This window comes from Trachemys scripta, chromosome 6, assembly GCF_013100865.1.
Source record: "Trachemys scripta elegans isolate TJP31775 chromosome 6, CAS_Tse_1.0, whole genome shotgun sequence".
Taxonomy (NCBI): Eukaryota; Metazoa; Chordata; order Testudines; family Emydidae; genus Trachemys; species Trachemys scripta.
Window position 1 is genome coordinate 65,402,981 of NC_048303.1, and position 12,839 is coordinate 65,415,819.

A 12,839-nucleotide genomic window follows, 5' to 3' on the forward strand; every position below is an offset into this window, starting at 1 on the left:
AGAGCCGAAGAGTCACGGGAGGAGAAGTGTCCGGCCGGCATTTTCCCGGACATGTTCGGCTTTTTGGCAATTCCCCCCGGATGGGGGTTTGATTGCCGAAAAGCTGGACATGTCCGGGAAAAACCGGACGTATGGTAACCCTAATTAAATTGCTTTTCAGAAACATTTTTAAGATACAGGGATAAGTCAGCCTTGCAACAATGGCTTAATGATATCAAGGGTTATAGACTGTGAGGCAGGGCAATCTGTCGCTCATTTGCATGTGCCCGGGAACTTTGTGCTTTTGGTAATGGGGGACTACATGGAATACACATGTATTGCCTGTTAAATCCCATTAGTTGGTTCTTTTAACGGACAGTCCTTTGTGATAGTTGACTAGTGCTTCTGTTTTGCCAGCACTACAGTGGGGAGAGTAGCAAGGGGTGGGAATGAGAGAAAGGGGGGCTGATAGGTTGTAGTCTTTTCCATGCAGAGCCATAGAGTGCAGTTAGGGGGAAGAAGGACTGGTGAGCCTCCATCATTTGAGAGAGCACATCCCTCCATTGAAAGTATAGAGCAGTGCTGTGATTTGTTTGGTCATGTGACCTTAATCCTGCCCCTTGTACGCCCATCCTGTGCAATGAATAAATCAGGGTTTGTGTGTGTGTGGGGGGAATGTGAACATAGAGTTAAAGACTATATAATAATGCACATGCACAATGGGCCATGTTAAGGTTGTGTGAACAACTGTAATCTGGCATTTCCTAACTTTTGAGTGCTTGACTTGCAGCCTAAATAGTATTTTTAACATAAACTTTTCTGTATGCAACTTCCTAGTTTTTTTTTTAAAAAGGAAAAGGTAATAAATTATGATATGTGCAACTAAAAACTGTCAATGTATATTATTGTAGCACAGACCATTACCACTTAAGCTACAGGAGGACTAACAATGTTTTCTGGCAGCAGAAAGCTGTGATTCCTCAAAGGGAGGATGAATTGTTGGGTCTAGGTGCTGAGTCTTGGGAGGGCAGTGTGTTATGGGCCATGTGCTGTCTCAGAGCAGGGAGAAGCCCAGCTACTCCCACTTCCTCCTTCCTAGAGTTCCAAGGCATTCCAGTATAGTGCAGCAGGATTAGTCTGGCTCTAAAATATTTTTTTATTTTGCCATGCTGCCGAAACTTTGTCGAAGAAAGTGAGAGAAGGGAAATAGTGATTTTAAATAACTTGTATCTCAATTTAGTCAAGGGTTCCCTCACCCTGGATTTTTTTCTGCAAACCGTCCTCATGCACACCAATGGCAAGTTCAACACCAAGTGCTTTATTTACAATGTGCTTTCTAAATGTTTGTTCCCCACAGCATAAGGTTTTCTCCCAAGTCTTCACTCCCCCCATGCCTTGGTATTGGGTAATCTCACCTCTCTGAGATTTTGGGCTTCTCTGGCCCTTCCTTCTAGCCTTCCCCTATACTATCTCTTCCTGCCTCTCTTAACTGTTTCCAGCTGATGAGCTGAATCACGTATTTAATTAGTTAATCACTTAGTACTTAAAATTATTACCTTGTCCATTTACTGCATGTGGGGATGCTTCCAAAGTGCACAGAATGAGTCAGCCTTAGGCTATTCACACTGTGTCACACTCTGCAAAAGCTGAACAGAATTTCATGGGACAGAGAAAAGACACTTGTAGCTTAAGGCTATTCTCCCTGCTAAATATCAAAGGTCTGCTGCAAACAACAGAGGTGTGAAATTCTCAAACAGAAGGTTGCAAGAATACTTTATGATGCAAAGTGTTGGGCAACCTAAATTCTACCAGCTCTTGCTAAAATAAATATTTAATTATGAAGTTGAGTCATCCTATTTAACAGTTTACCCTGAAGATACTGGTGTATAAGGAAAAGACACAGGGTAAAACTTTAAGGGTTTGAAGTGGTCATCTTCCCCTTTAAAATGGAAGAGCCCATCTCCCCAGGAAAAAGCCTTTGTACAATTGATGATGGTAGATTGAACTGTTGACAATGGTATGATTAGCTATAGCAAGAACTTGAAAGACAGAGTGCAGGTATAGCTCCGCTGTACTCACATTTAACTGAAAAATAATCAGAGGAATAGTTTTGTGTTACTAGAGGCTGGAAAACAAGACCAAGATAGCTACGTACTCTGGCTCATTGTAAGTAAACAACTTGCACAGGCTAAAACTTATAACAAAAATTTGCAATATTGTTAAATGAATTAAGCTTTAAAAGCAAAGAAACAAAATACACCTTTACCCCGATATAACGCTGTCCTCGGGAGCCAAAAAATCTTACCTCATTATACGTGAAACCGCGTTATATCGAACTTGCTTTGATCCACTGGAATGCTCAGCCCCACTCCCTCTCCTCCCCCCACCCCCCCGAGCACTGCTTTACTGCATTATATCCGAATTTGTGTTATATCGGGTCGAGTTATATTGGGGCAGAGGTGTAGTGTGGTACTTATTAGAATAGCAGAGTAAATATAATTTGTCCAATACCCATTAGAAAATTTCAGAAGTCAAATGGGGAGCCCGGAGAGAATTTTGCATTCTTTTTTTGATTTGTACATTATTGAAATTAAAATGAATGTGATTGTTCAGGATGTTCACTTAATTTTTTAAAATTTTACAACTAATTATTTTCAAAAAGTTGTTGAATTTACTATGCAAAATATTTGTATTTCAAGACCTATAGGGCTGAGTTGTTAGTTGTCACGGATCATTAGAGCAGTTGCACAGTGTTAGTTAGTTAAATCAGATCTGTCAAATGAGATTAGCAAAGGTGCACTATAATCTTCTTTCCATGCTATAACTTCATGCCGAACATTACTGTCTTGAGACAGGTTGTATCAGTGAGGGATCAGAAGTTGTGAGCATAAGTAACAAAGTGGCTCATTTCAAAGTTGTTGCCCAATGTTCAGTGGCTTTTGGAATTTCTCAAGTCCTATTCTTAACTAATTTTATAAAAGGGCTTGGGGATAAATTATGGATTGATGATTTATAGTTCTCCGGTGAAATACACAAGGCAAGAAGAGTTTTATTTTGGTTAGATATGATTTGTCTTTCTATGACATTAATTATTTCTTTATTTTTAAGATCCCCTGTGTTGGATATTTTTCTCACTACTGGAGTTTCATTACTGGTAGGGGATATGCTATACTAATCCATGCTTCTGTAAAGAGACATTCTGCTAGCTTTCCTTAGACTGAGATTAAGTTAGAGAGAAGAAAATTGCTTTCCTTACGTTTATATTTCTCAGAAATAATGTAGTTTTCATACATTCAGTTAATTTATCCTTAGAGATTTGATCCACTTTAAAATTTAGAGTAGGGTTGAGGTTTAAAAGGAAATCATGGTTTAAGAGATTGCAATATTACAGTTACACCCTTCTGAAATGCACATTAGTCACCTATTTTTTTGGTGTGGAAAGCAAAAGCCTTAAACTGCTCTAAGAGATTGATTAATTCACCTAATGTGATACTTCAGAAGCAGTGTGAACTAAGATTGTGGATCTATTATAGAACCTTGAGTGGATTTAAGAATAAGGACCCACTGGATATATGAACTGGGGTGGCCCATTAGTTGTGAAAAGCATGGAGTTTAGGGACAAGCTATTGTGACTGAAGATGCTGGTGGTTATGGGGAAAGAAGGAGCTCACAATTCAGGATAGAGGAAGACGAATCCCTTCTTCATTGTCACACAGGGACTCATTAACATTACTATATCACTTGACTCCTATGCTCATTGCCCTCCCCCCATCAAAAATAAACAGAGATACAGTGTGGGTGAGGTAATATCTGTTACTGGACCAACTTCTGTTACCTCACCCACCTTGTCTCTCTAATATTCTGGGACCAACATTGCTACAACACTGCAAACAAACAAACAAACCTAAAAAGCAAACCACTGCAACACAACAAACCAGGCGGGAGTTTTTGTATAATTGTATGGGCTGCTCATAAAATATTTTAATACGTAGTCCATAGAATAGTTTGGGTTAATAAATAAATACAAGTTAGGTTTTGGGTCGAAGTTAGCCTAAGGGCAGAGAAGTATGAGATTTTGAAGCTGCTATTGTGAGAAGTCCAAACTAAATAGGAGACAATGTGTTATGAGAAAGTACGAGTTAGCAAGGACATGACCCCAGATTATGTTATCATTATGTTTTGGTTATAATCGTTTGAGCCAAGTTTTTAATGAGTGTTTTTGAGAATTGTGAATGTTTTATTAAAATGCTATCTAGAGTGTGGGAAGGACATTGATGCACATGTTAATTTAAATAATGTGTAATGTAAAGAGACAATAAGAAGGTGGCAGAAATACAATTATGATTAAGGTAGATTTAATGTTAATTATTAGTCTAACAGAGTATAGAAGGAATAGTTTAGCTAAATTCAGGGATAGCTCCAATTAACATCAAAAGTGTATTGTTAGGTTCCAGGTTTTAATGCCATACTTCACCCTATTGTCAGTGGACTGATATCCCACTGACACACCATTTCATCTTTGAGTGTGGGTATAATAGTAGCATTTGTGTAAGGAGTAATTGCATGCCTGTTTGCTTAACTAATCATTTTTCTTTTTTAATAAAGTTTGGCTGGATCATTCAAAGTGTTGGCCAGTGCTCTTCTATTAAATACATTTTCTGTAATCAACCTAGAGGCTTAAACCTGAAAATTTAGTTGGATTTTATAGCATCCTTATCTTTAACAGCTTAATATTAGTTGGGAGCATTTCAACATAAAGGTTACAAATAGAAAATCAAATGTTTTGTGCATTTTACTGTACGTTGTGGCAATGACTTTATTAAACTTAAGAAATTAATCTTCTCTCCGTACTTTTCTCTCCTTTTTCCTGTTTTATGTCTTTCGTTCCAGCCATTTTGGCGTTCCTATTCCCTCTTTCATCTTTCAGTATTTACCTTCATACTGATTTATTTTATTTTTTTCTTTTCCCTTTTTTGTGTTTTCTTCTGTGTTTTATAAAACCTGTACCTCTGCTGTTTCTTGTTTTTCCCCACAGATACTTCAGTGTAGCAGAGAGAAACTGAAGGGAGTTAGAATTGCCTAACTTGCCTTCTTCGGTGGCCATAGGGCTTGTCTTCATTGCATTATTTGCCTGAGTTAGTATCCTTTAGGTACTCCTCTCAAGCTAGTGTAGCTCAAGGGAGAGTGGGCACACTGCAAAGGTTATTTCACGCATTTCCCTTAGTTCTTAGTGTTGCAGTATTGAGCCACTTCTTCCAAACTCTTGCAGTTTATTTTGGTAAACTGTTTTTTCTGTTCTGGTCACATGGGTGGAACAGCAGCTTACTACAATATTCCACTTCGACTTGTGTTTGTTATCTGCATTCTGGTGGAAAGCCATGGAGCCTGCTCTGAATGATGAAGTAGGATCCATTGCTTTTCCCTGCTCATCTCCTAGTCCCCCCCTGCCCAGTTTGCTGAGGTGGCTGTTGTGAGCCTAGAAGCACAGGTGGCTCAATCTTTTATTCTCCATGCGGCTCCCCAGTCCTCCTTCCCAGCTTGGAGGGGCAGGGATGGCTGGTAGGCTCTGTATCAGCATTTGTGTATAAGAAAGGTGTGTCTGAAAGTTCATTTATTTTGGTGGTGATACTGGAAAAAGAATGTGTTAAATATCCTTTCCTCTGTAAGGCAGTCTCAGCACTCACAGAAACATTTGCTGCTGCCTCACCTCACATTGGTGTTGGAGATCTTGATCTCTCCTGGCAGGGTCATGGCGGATGTACATAGCCACCATATACTCATCCCCTCTCCTGCATCCTCTCTCTGTTGCTGTTCCTGCTTCAGCTTCTCCCTTTCAAGTTCAAAGAGGTGGTCATGCTGTCTGCCAATCACCATGCATTTTCATCAGAAGGATGTCCCGGTGCCCTCCTTTCTTCTTCTTCTATGGTTCTGGGTCTTAGTGCTGACTGTCAGTGACCTTTTGAGTGGGTGACCATGTGTGCAGCAGTGTGTTTTTACAATAAATCTCAGTTACAGTGTTTAAATCCCCCGCCCCCCTTGGAATCCATCTTGGATCCCATGTGGATGCCAGGGAGGGGACCGATAGTGGAGACTAAGGGCGATGGCGTAATGCCGGTTCCCACGTTCAGCAGGAAATATTGAAACAGCAAACATCATTACCCAAATCCTGCCCTCTGGGTGCCAAAAGAGGGTGGGTGGGGGAGGGCGGAAGATGGTTCACACTCAGAAGGGAGCATACAAACAGCATAAATGGGGAGGGGTGTAGATATGGCTGTTTCCCATGCCCAGCAATGACTGTAGATGAGTCAGTAGCTGAAACCTGCCTTCAGGATGCTGGAAGGGAGTGGAGAATAGTGTTTTCCATGCCCTGAAGGGACGATACAAAGTGACATTTTTAAAGCCTGTATAGATTGATTCTACAGAGGCACTGATGAGCTCCTTATGTCATGTCTACCCTAACCATAACAATCATGAATCAAGTCTTTACATGGCTGAAGTGATGCTGTTTCAGCTGCCACTTCCTTCTTTTCTCATTCGTCCTTGGAGTCCTGGGTGTGGTCCAAGTGGCTGCGGCCCCCTATGGAGAGCATCTGCTCTGCTCCACTTGAGGACGCTGTGGCTGTAGATGGCACTCACTCTGGGTCATTCTCAATGTCCTATGTGGTTGGTGCCCACAAAGTTTCCCCAGGTGCCCCTGACCTGTCCAGAGTGTATATGGACTTTGTACTCAGGGTCCAGGAGAGCACCCAGCTGTAATATGTCTACTTCGTCTAAGGTACAGGGTCTTGAGGTATCTGATCTTGTCTGGTACTGGTGGTCAGTCAGTGGATCCCTTCCTCAGACAGTTTGAATATGTCGTTATAATCTTTTACTTTGACTGTTATGGTATTTAGGAAAAAATAAGTTTGGGTTCTCAATGACCAAACTAAGACCCAAACAGATGTCTTAAAAAATTAAATAAGGTTTCATGAATACTGCATGCAATATATACAGTATGTACCTTTTGAGAGGAATAATTCTGTTGGTTAAACAAGTTGTGTGTTCTTGAAAGTTTAATTTTCCTTCTGAGACAGAAGCTATCCTGAATGCATCCAACTAAGGTTTGATCACTGATCATTACAAATTTGTGCAAATAAACTTTTTGTTGCTTTATTTGTAAATAGTGAATTATATTGTAATTAACAAAATTTAACTTTAGTTTAAAGAACCTAGAGGACCACTTTTGGGGGAAGCTATGAAAGCACTGTAGTTGAGCTCTTAAAGTGTGTGTTTGTCTTTGTGTGTGCGTGTTTGTGTAAACAAGTAGCTACATTCATTTTTTTTCTTTGATTTTTTCCAGAGCTGCTGAGATCCTGTATTCTTTGGCACTAGTAGAGTCTAAAAAATCTGACAAGATGAATGCATTTCCTTCAGTGGACCATTATAAATTGCTGACTGAGGCTAGGAGGAACCTAGGACTCTTTCAGCACCATGATGCCATCACAGGAACATCTAAAGATTGGGTAGTTGTGGATTATGGAACTAGGTAATGTACTCATTAAATTACATTTAAATATTTACATTTATTTTCTCTTGTATTTTTGTGTTATGAATATACTGTATTTTTAATATAGCAACCAAAATATATACCACTGAGAAAATATTACTACTACTATTTTATATATTCTCTTCTATTTCAGCATATCCATATGAAGTAGGGAATTATTTCCCCAATTTTGTAGAGTAAGAAATTGAGGCACATAGAGGCTACAGTGTGCATGGGGGTTGCAAAGGAAGGTTGAAGATAAAGTCTGCAGCTTGTACCTTAACCACAGGGCTATCATTCAAAGCAAAACTAGGTACTGCTGCATTAAGTCTCTGCCACTGTTACAAACTGATCAAGAAACATATGTTGACTAGGTATTATGTGATTATCTTAGTCTTTCCCACTATATAACTTCCTATCTTCAACCTGGAACATCATTTTCTTGTTATTATGCTTACTAGCTCATTTGTAGATTGATTCTTTGTCAAGTTTGGGAGGTGAATTGCTTTCTCTATATTTTGATAGAATAATTTGTAATATTCTCCTAAGTAGTTACAAAGTAGAGATACTGCTTTTAAAACACCCCCCCCACACACACACACCTATAGCTATCTGAACGAATGATTCATTTAGAACATTTTTATGTATAGAAAATATGAAAAGTAGGTACTGGTGAACTTGCTAAACAATGTCTTATTGGTAGAGATAGAGTACTATATTAAATAAGCCAATGTTTGAAATAATGCCCTTAAAATACTCTCTTCTGTTTCTGACTATTACATTGAGAAAGTATATTTAAAAAAAAATCCCCCAAACTTTCCTATTTGCTCTCCACGTGTATCTGTGCCATGGAAGGTAGGGAAAGCTGGATCAGTCCCAATTTACCATTAATTCTCCAAAGCCTGGAATGTGAAAGAGTTCAATATTCTATAAATGATTCACTTCCTTTTATCTCTATTTATAATATAAGGAAAATGAGGCACCCTTCTAAAAGAGCACTTAAATTCAAACTCTTGGTGTTATCGGTATCACTTGATTTGCTATAGAATCATAGAATATCAGGATTGGAAGGGACCTTAGGAGGTCATCTAGTCCAACCCCCTGCTCAAAGCAGGACCAATCCCCAGAACAGATTTTTGCCCCAGATCCGTAAATGGCCCCCTCAAAGATTGAACTCACAACCCTGGGTTTAGCAGGCCAATGCTCAAACCATTGAGCTATCCCTCCCCTATGGATGCCTATAAATTAATTCTTCACTGATTTTCAAAGGGACTATGGGCATTCTGATTAGAACATCACTTGTTCCTTTAGGCTATAACTAGGTACTGGCATTTCTTGTAATTCCATTCAAGTCAATGAAGCTGCTGGGTATTCAGCACTTGTGTAAATCAGGTCAGTTCTTTAGATGCCTTAATGAAGATTTAGAAATTTGACTAGAGGTACCTATGCTTGAAAATCTTGGCTTCATGTATTTCTCACATATGTAGGTCTACTAGAAAAAGGCAAAGCAAAAAAGTCTGATGAACAAGCTTGGATAACACTGCTCTACAGCCAAAATGCTTCTGAAATAAATGTAGTCAAACTTTACTAATTCTGGGTCCCTGAGAATGAAAATGATGCTTAAAATTGTTGATTGGCTCTAGTTTTCAAGATATGCTGTGGGTCAGTATATACGACCCTTGACTTGGGAATGGCGGAGAATAAGTGAGTTATAAAGGGAAGGATTCTCAATTTAAACCAGAAATGACTAAATTATATCTTTGACTGGATCTATGAATAAATCTATGACTGGGTTTGGACAGTTTGCTTTTTAGGCAAAACAATAAATGATGCAATCTGAAGCTGGTATTGCATCATACATGATATGAATTGCATCATGTAATTCCTAAAAGTCATGGATGATGCTATCATAACGAAGCTTATATCACTCAGCTGAACAAATTGCCCTATATCAGCTCTAGAAATCATACAGTGTGGTGCTCTCTTATTTGTCAGTGTTTGATTTTTGCAAAGGGACACATTTCGGTTTAGCCAAAGTGAGCAGAGATGCCTCGTACTTGTGTGAACAGTGCAGATAACTTCTGCTATGTTTGTGGTGAAGTGACTTTTGCATCACAAAAGCGCAGTATAAGCACTATGGTTAAGAGAGCCTATCAGCTTTCTTTTGGCTGCAAAATTGGAGATCAGGACAAGAGGTGGGCCCCACACATATGCTGCAACACTTGTGCAACAAATCTTCGCCAGTGGTTGAACAGGAAAAGGAAATCTATGCCTTTTGCAGTGCCAATGATTTGGAGAGAGCCAACAGATCATACCAGCAATTGTTCCTTCTGCATGGTGCCTCCAGTTGGGAAAGGTGTGTCAAAGAAGAAAAAGTGGACTGTGCATTATCCAAACATTCCATCAGCTATACGCCCAGTACCCCACGGAGAAGGACTGCCGGTTCCTAATGCACCAGAATCATTCTCACTTGAGTCAGATGAGGAAAAGGAAGAGGATGAAACTTCTGGTCCTGAACCATCAATGTCACAGGACCCACATTTTCTCCCATCCTCCTCCTCTGAACCACACCTCATAACACAAGGTGAACTGAATGACCTTGTCAGGGATTTGGAACTACCCAAGAATAAGGCAGAGCTGTTGGGCTCCAGACTACAGCAATGGAATCTCGTGGCAGGTGATGTTAGGGTTTCCATGTTCTGTGACCGTCAAAAGGATCTTGTCCCATTCTTGTTCATGGAAGGTGATCTTGTAGCCTGCAACAACATTGATGGTGTGATGGCTGCCCTCAACATTGTTCACGATCCAGATGAGTAGAGACTGTTCATTGATTCATCGAAGACGAGTCTTAAAGCTGTTTTACTGCATAATGGCAATGTTTTGCCATCAATTCCAGTTGGTCATGCAGTCCATATGAAGGAAACCTCTGACAACATGAAACTACTTTTGAGCTGCAAAAACTATGACCAACATCAGTGGCAGCTTTGTGGCGATTTGAAGGTTGTTGCTCTCTTGCTTGGTCTGCAGACTGGATACACAAAGTACTGCTGTTTTCTCTGCGAATGGGATAGTCGTGCAAGAGATTCCCACTACATCAAGAAAGATTGGCCCCTCGGACAGTCATTGGAGCCTGGGAGGAAAACTGTTCAGCATCCAGCACTTGTTGAATCAAGGAAGATTTTGTTACCACCCTTACACATCAAGCTGGGTCTGATGAAGAACTTTGTCAAGGCCATTGACCAAACACAAGCAGCTTTCAAGTACCTCCGTGGAAAATTTCCAAGGTTAAGTGAAGCTAAGATAAAGGAAGGTGTCTTTGTTGGTCCTCAGATTCGTGAACTTCTTCGAGATGATGCATTTGACCATGCGCTGCGTGGCAAGGAAAAGACGGCATGGAAAGCCTTCCAGTTAGTGGCAATAAATTTTCTCGGAAACAACAAGGCAGACAACTACAGGTTGTTGGTGGAAAACCTCCTCAAGGCATACAAAAGCCTTGGTTGCAACATGTCACTAAAGATACATTTTTGCACTCTCATCTAGATTTTTTTCCACCAAACTGCAGAGCAGTGAGCGACGAGCACGGCGAGCAATTTCACCAGGACATTGCAACAATGGAGAAAAGCTATCAGGGCAAATGGAGCCCATCAATGCTTGCAGACTATTGCTGGACAGTGACAAGAGATGCTCCATTTAATGAATACAAGAGACAAGCCAAGAAGCGCTGAGTAGACACTGAATAGGACTAAACTATTGACATAATAGTTTTTTGCCTTTTGTTTCATAATACATTTTATTTATATAACCCTTTTGCTGATTTTTAAAGTGTTGCATAAACAGGACAGGTGAAATATTATCATGTAAAGCAACCATAAACACATGAAAAGACCTACATTTACAATTTATGATTAAAACTCTACTATCTACACAATATACATAGACATAAAATGTAAAAACTTAAATATCTTAGAAACAGTAGCCAATCAGTTGTTTTAATTGTCATATTTGAATTCAGCACGTCAAAATACATAATAAATAGCACATTTTATCTCTGAAGCAGACGACTTCTCAAAAATTGTAGACCAGTGTAATCTTGGCCCATCAATTATGGGGTTACTCTAAGACAGACTAAAATAGATGGTTATTGCCCTATTAATGAAAAATAAGAAATAAAAATGAAAATAACTCTTTATCCCATGAGATGAGGAAAAGATAAACACAGTAGAAATCTCAAATAAAAAAGAAAATCTAACAAGGCTAGAAAGAGATTCTGCTTCAAGCATGTAATTGTTTGAGGAACAGGGAGGGCTCCGACTCCTACCCTTCTGATACAAAGAATAAACCCAAGAAAGACTGTTTCCTCCAGAACATAATCAAAAGGGGACCTCAACACTTCAGTGAGATAACCAGAAGAAGATAAAGCTAGAACTACACAGACAAGACTGAGGGGACAGTAAGACCATACAAATATTTTGTGTTATATTGCAGGTAGGAAGTATGCCTTCCCCTTCACTGTGGAAGATGATAGAGAGGAAATAAGTGCCAAAAGAAATTGATACCAAAATAGGGAAATTCAGTAACTTTACACAGTCCAAAGAGCTAAGATTTTGTATGGTTCCCCAAAATGGAGGCATCTTGAGTTTCCATAATAAATGCAGCATTGACATCTTTTGGGAGCATGCTTCCTGATTAATGAATGGATAGCATAAAGAAGTAGTCCTCCAGCATGACTGTGTGATGATGATTTGTCTGCAGCATTAAAGACTTTTGCAGCTTCTACAGACTTTTCTCATGCCATCCTATCATGGAATGATAAATTCTGAAGTTCTTCAGTGCAAGGGAGAAGAGGATCAAATGAACTCTACAAAAAAAAAATCAGCTCCAGCATCATATTTGTATCTGTGCTATTCTGCATTCCCTCTGCTTTATAGTACGAGCTATGACATCTAACATAATGCAAGATCATGAGGTATCGAAAATTGGATACCCAGGCTAAACAATAGTCACATCAAAATGTTCAAGAGTCAAAGTGCCTGAGAAGCCTTAGAATATGATGACTGAGTAGTCGTTGGATAAGGACAAACCGTTACTTCTATCAAAAAAACATTAAAAGAGCAAATTGAGGCTTATATTTTCTTCCCAAAGCTGCACCGTGACAACAGAGAAGCAGTATTGCATACATTCAATGTCAGGAGAGCTCTGGCATTTGATTTGGATAGAACGAAAGACTTCAGGAATTTCCTAAAACAGTGGTTTTCAACCTTTTTTCATTTGAGGACCCCTAAAAAATTTAGAATGGAGATGTTAGACCCCTTTGAAAAATCTTAGATATAGTCTG

General features: G+C 39.4%; 1 protein-coding gene across 1 annotated transcript in view; it reads left to right on the top strand.

Moving 5' to 3' along the window:
- The window catches only part of MAN2A1 (mannosidase alpha class 2A member 1), a 209,014-nt gene that overhangs the window by 95,738 nt on the left and 100,437 nt on the right, over positions 1–12,839 (top strand). The window contains exon 10 of the mRNA XM_034773035.1: positions 7,319–7,504. Coding sequence (XP_034628926.1) covers positions 7,319–7,504 — 186 coding nt within the window. The remainder of the gene's footprint in view (positions 1–7,318; positions 7,505–12,839) is intronic.